Raw genomic sequence first — 5,991 nt, forward strand, 5'->3', positions numbered from 1 at the left:
AGGGAAAGATCCGAGGACTCCTGGCCACCTTTTTCAACCGGAGCAGCCCTGGTTTTGTTCATCAGTTTTGCACAGTTGATTTCCGTCGTAAATTTCATTTGACATGAGTATTCCTCTGGTTTATTTAAAAAAAAAAAAAAATCTGAAAACCTCTATTCTGGACAATCCCTCTTGAGTAAAGGAATACACATAAGTCATATTTTGCTAGTCAACACACTGTAATTTGTCATCAGGGCTTAAGAAAGAGGAGTGTAAGAGTTATATCCTTACAAAAGGAGGATCAGCTTGGAATAACAGAAACGTTAACTTATATAAATCCATAAGTGGGGCGAAATTGAAATTTGTCTTATTTCCTATTGACCTTTTGAGATTGGCAAAGGTTATGTTTTGATAGCTATGATCTTGATTTTAAACTACTCTGTAGCAAAAAATGACCATTGGGTGTAGCCAGAACCATGCTACAGTCTAAAATAATTGTGAACCTGTATGTTGTCAACTGAATGTGGGTATTTTAAGTCAGTTTTACATTGTATCCAGCATTAAATCTATGTAAATTTTGAAGATTTTCCTAAAGTTTGTGTTGCCAAAGTGTATCATAGAAATGTTGTTTTAAGTGTCTGTCTCTGACTTTTTCACAATATATTTTGCATAAAAAAGTAGCTTGAATCACATGTTGGCTTCCTGCACAAAGCTTAATCCAGAGCTTGAATCAGTCTTTGGGTTTGAGAAATCACAAAGAGTTTTCCCCAAAAGTGTAGCGTATATTTACATGTTTGTCTTCGTTCTTTCTAATTCTGTGTGTTTTCCTTTTTGCTAACCAGGAGCTGCAGGTAAGTTGCAGCCTGGTGTTGTGGATTGTTTATTTGTTGTCATCTGTGATGTATTTGTCTTCCTTGTGGTCTCATCTGTGTTGGTGTATTAGAATAGAAATGGCCTAGGCAGTAGATTTAGTTGGTCCCCAGTAATATAAGATAGAAAGTCAAGAGAATTCTTTAGTTAAAACAGGTCATTGACCAAATATTTTGATCCCTTTAAATATTATAAATATTGAATGATGTTTTAAAAGTTTCAAGAAATTGAAGGGCTGATTGAAACTCTGCTTATGATGATGCATTAAGTATTTCTCATCTTGGTGTATGTTTTCCTGCTGTATTACCTTTCCTATATTTATAAGCATGTATTTGAGGTCTTAGAAACGATGTCTTGCTTTTCCAGGGTGAAAGCATGGACAATTTCAACTGGGGAGTCCGCAGGCGCTCACTGGACAGTATCGACAAAGGGGACACACCATCCCTCCAGGAGTACCAGTGTTCCAGCAGCACCCCCAGCCTGAACCTGACAAACCAGGAGGATACGGACGAGTCCTCAGAAGAAGAAGCAGCACTCACAGCAAGCCAGATACTCTCACGCACGCAGATGGTACAGTGACCTCTTCGTACAGTGACAGCTGGCCTCCTTTCTCCTAACTTCCAACTTAGTAATTACTGTTTCTCTATATTGTGATTTTCATTTCAGTGCGGGTGAAATGCACACACTGAAATGAAAATACAAAATTGTAGCCACAATGCAGTGTTCCATTATTCATGACAGAACTAAACATTCGATACTGTGTGCCGCTTAGCCGCTGAGACCTATGTGCTATTGCTTCTCTCCTAGTAACAGTGAGTCATGCTGGGCACTTTTAGAGGCCCTCGCCTTGAATGATACATGTTTTGGTATCGGTGTGAGCACCGGCACTGCTTAATTCTCCACCTGCTTTTCTTTCCTCGTCAGCGTGGAAAGATGGAGCGCAGCTTTGCTCTCTTTGCAAGATCAAGTCAGTTATGTGGAGGTTCTGACTTGTATTCCAAGGGCCAGATGGCAGATATTCAGAGAGAGAGACAGAGAGAGATGAGAAAATGAAGGCTGCAGGAGTAGTCTGTCGTTCAGAAATGTGGAGTGAGGGGAGCAGCAAACACAAAGTGGTAGCTGGTTTGGAACTTGAAGATGGCAGGACGAGGAGAGAGAAGGGGTGTGGATTAGCCACCGTGGCCCACGTGATGAGGAGTCAGCTAGTGCAGACCAGGCGGCAGCTACAGTTACAGTGCTCTTACATGAGGGCCCTTTACATGCCTCTCTTTAATTGGGCCCATTTGCATCACACTCGGTCTTCTGGTAAAGCACTGGCAGTGCTGTTGAATGGCCAGGCTGAGTTGGCTTTAGACAGTGAGCATGTACAGTTGTCAGCTTGTGGTTGGCTTCCTGTCACCTCTCCTGTTGTGGCATCTCACCGTTACCCCAATATGTCTTTCCACTAACTCCCTGTCACGTATTAAGTGATAAGGTGTTGCTGATAACAGTAGCAGTAGTTACCACTCGCTGAGTGTTGGAGATTCATCAGGCCCTGGGCAAGGTGTTTTACGTGGATTAGTCACTATAACTCTCCCCCCAACCACACAAGCTAAGTACGGTTACAGCAGTTCTGTAGATTAAGTGACTTGTCCCAGGACACACAGCTAGTAAGTACATTTGAGCCAGGCGGTCTGCATGCTACCTAAAGGACAGTCTCCTCCAGGGACTGTGCGCATTTAAAGGAACCGTGAGTTGCTGGTAGCAGCGACTCAATGAAGAAGGCCCAGGCTCTCCCTGGAGCCAGACTAGAGGCTCAGAGGCTGGCATCGTGCCACCAACCTGCTGTGTAATTGTGGTCGTTACCTACCCTCTCCCAGTAGTACCTGCAGTACCTGCCTCATAGGAATTTCATGGGGAGGACAGTATAGTAAGTGCTTAACAAAGGTTAGCTCCCATGAGAGCCTCAGGGCAGAACTGACTGTCTCCTTAGAAGGCCGACCTTAGTCATAGTGGTAGTGAAATTAAAAAAGAATCTGAAGCTGATTCCTCCTCACAGGGGGAAAAAAAAAAAAAATTAGTTTTTGCCTATATCTATTCTGAATCATGAACTTGATTTTTCTTAGGTTAAATATTGGCCATTAAAACTGTATAACCCTGCATGGGCAGAAATTGAGACACAGATGCAGAGAACAAACGTATGGACACCGAGTGGGGGAAAGTGGCGGGAGGGGGGTGGTGGTGTGGTGAATTGGGAGATTGGGATTGACATGTATACACTAATATGTATAAAATGGATAACCAATAAGAACCTGCTATATAAAAAAAAATTAAATTTTTAAAAAGAGAAAAAAAGTAAATATTAAATAAAATGTATACTTTTAAAAAATTCAAAAAAATAAAATAAAATCATAATCACAGTACCATTTCACACCTAAAAAATAATTCCTAAAAAAAAAAATGTATAACCCTGCTTAAAAGAGGAAAAATTATAATATTTTCTTAGCACATAAGCCCACTGAGGCTGGCCTGCCATTACAACTTTATTGTCCTAATTCTTTACGTCTTACTGAAGTTATGCGGTATTGATTTTTGCTTAAATAAGTGAATGGCCAGTTCAGACTTATGTGCCTGCTTCCCAGTTAACGCTGCTTCTTGAGAATCCACTGAGTGTTTGGTGCCAAAGCCACGAGTCCTTAGACCAACTGCAAGCACGAGACATCTTTAGACCAACTGCAAGCACGAGACATCACTGTAAAAATAAGAATTTTAGGTCAAGATTAACCCAGTCACAAGGAGCTCTTTCACTTTGGTAGTTTTTATTTAGCAAAATTTAACCCTTGTTAACGGATACTTCATTTCTGCTGATGGGTTAGTTGCTTGCGTTCACAGCACCAATTCTGGCATAGACTGAAATGAGGGGAAAAAGTAATTTTAGGAAGTCAAAGAAGCTCTTTATAACTATGGCCCCAGAATGTCTTACAACATAGAATGTTTCTTGTGGCCTTTGTGACCGTCGCGGACTCAGTAAATGAATTCCTTATTTTACTCTCTCTCCTTTCAGTTAAACAGTGATTCTGCTGCAGATGAAACCATGCCAGACCATCCTGATTTACTTCTTCAGTCTCAAGATTCCACGGGCAGCATCTCAACAGAAGAAGTGCTGCAAATCAGAGATGAGACCCCAAGTTTGGAAGCTTCTCTAGATAATGCTAACAGCCAGCTGCCTGAGGTGGGGAGACACGGGGGCTGGTGCATGGCCAATCTGGGCTCTTTTTAGCAATCCGTTATACCCCTTGCTTTTCTTTTGAAAGAGTTTTCATCTGATACGCTAATTATTTGATTTGTTACCAGTATTTCTAACCTGTTGGTTAAGTGATATAGTCTAAGTGAAATAGTCAGATCTGATGATTGAAAAAAAAAAAAGAAAAAAAAAAACATTGATAGATTCAGGAAATGACCTACAGGTTAAAAATAACCCTGAGTGTTTTTAATGAGCATTTTGTGCTGCAGAATGTGATTAGGTTAATGTACAGGCGCTTCTCTGGGGATGGGAGCATCTTCTGTGGCGCTGTGCCTTCTTTGAAGGACCGCTTTTGTTTTTTCTTCTCTTTTTGCTTTGTATTTGGGTTTTTGTGATTGGTGCTATAATTGGGATGAAAACCTCAGGCCAGCTGTGTTAGCAGTTGGTTTAAAATGAAACCTTTGAGAAAGATTTTGGAACTACTAGTATTATGTTTTTTGGAAAGGCCTGTGAGAAGTAAGCCAGATTCCAAGCTAATGACTGACCAAAAATAAGTAAGTATTAGTTTTCTTAGTTTTTTTGTTCTTTTTTTTTAAGATTATTACAGATATTTTTTAAACTGTAATTGCTATAGCTCTCTCATATATGCTATTATGCCTTGGTATTAGGAAAATACTATATTTTTTTCAGTGTTAACCAAATTAATGTAGTTATTAGATCTAGACCAATCTAGTTGTTAGATCCTATTATCTGAGTAAGTTGAAATCTCATGTTCTTATTACACTGACAGTGTATTGTAGATCTTTACAGGAAGCAGATATATTCTGAAATGAAGGCATTTGGGGAGTTTTTTAAATGCTCACATTAGTACGGCTGAAGTTTAGGTAATTCAATTCAACAAATATTTATGGAGATTTACTAGATGCTGGGCATTCCATTAGGTGCTAGAAAGATGAATAAGACATTACCCTGTCCTCAGAGTGTCCACTGTCTATTAAGGGAGACAGAGATGGTTTAAAAAAAAAAAAAAAAAAAAGGGCACTACATGCCAATATGAGAAACTCAGTAATAGACATGCCCAAAGCTTTGTGAAAACTCAAAGGACAGCCGATCAGCTGTGCATTAAGGGTGATGGTGGCAAAGGATGGGCTTCATGGCAATTGAGACTTTGCAGGCAGAGGGGCATCATGCAGAAAGACACGGCCATGTGAAATAACATGGTATGTGCAGGCAGCAGCAGTAGGAGAGATGGACGAGTCTAAGACCTGCTGGGTCCCACAGGCCGTGCTAAAGACACACTTTACCTTGAGATGATAGGAAGTCATGAATTTTCATTCTTCCCAGAGATGCCTGTTTTGTGACAAGCCCTGTACCAGATACCGACGTGGGAATACGGGGCACACAGGCAGTCAGACATTTAAGCAATATTTATGTATTGAGCCCCTGCTGTGTGCTGGGCGCTGTCCTAGGCCCTGGGCGTACAGCACCGTGTGAAACAGGCCAAGGCTCCTGGTTTATGGAGCTTAATTCTAGTAGGAGAGACACAATAAACAGGTAAAACAGGTAAAACATAAATGATGTATCTGAAAGTGATCATCTTACTATTCATACTAAGAAAATCTGACCGTAATGTGGACTTGGTAAGGGAGAGAGTTAGATAGGGCGGTATTTGAGGTGAAACAAGTGACGAGGAGCCAGCCCTTGAAGGTGTGGAGAAAGAATGTTCGGGGCCCAGGAAATGGGAGTGGAGAAGGCCCTGGTGTGTCTGATGAGCTGACAAGCCAGCCCTTGGGGCTGGAGCATGTGTACCTGAGGGAGTGGAGTCGGGGAGGAACTCCCCGGGGAGGGGCCTGGCGCTCTCGAGGGCAAGCTTAGAGGCCACACAGCAGGCAACCGTGTCGGAGGGGTTTCAGGAGGAG

The 5,991-nt window shown here is 41.5% G+C and overlaps 1 protein-coding gene across 2 annotated transcripts in view; it reads left to right on the forward strand.

Annotated features, from left to right (window-relative positions):
- FRYL (FRY like transcription coactivator) overlaps positions 1 to 5,991 on the forward strand; it is a 243,406-nt gene that overhangs the window by 214,387 nt on the left and 23,028 nt on the right. For both annotated transcript variants that reach the window (XM_007456098.1, XM_007456099.1), the window contains 2 exons: positions 1,216 to 1,419; positions 3,893 to 4,060. In XM_007456098.1, coding sequence (XP_007456160.1) covers positions 1,216 to 1,419; positions 3,893 to 4,060 — 372 coding nt within the window. The remainder of the gene's footprint in view (positions 1 to 1,215; positions 1,420 to 3,892; positions 4,061 to 5,991) is intronic.

The sequence above is a fragment of the Lipotes vexillifer genome, unplaced genomic scaffold, assembly GCF_000442215.2.
Source record: "Lipotes vexillifer unplaced genomic scaffold, Lipotes_vexillifer_v1.1 scaffold42, whole genome shotgun sequence".
NCBI lineage: Eukaryota > Metazoa > Chordata > Mammalia > Artiodactyla > Lipotidae > Lipotes > Lipotes vexillifer.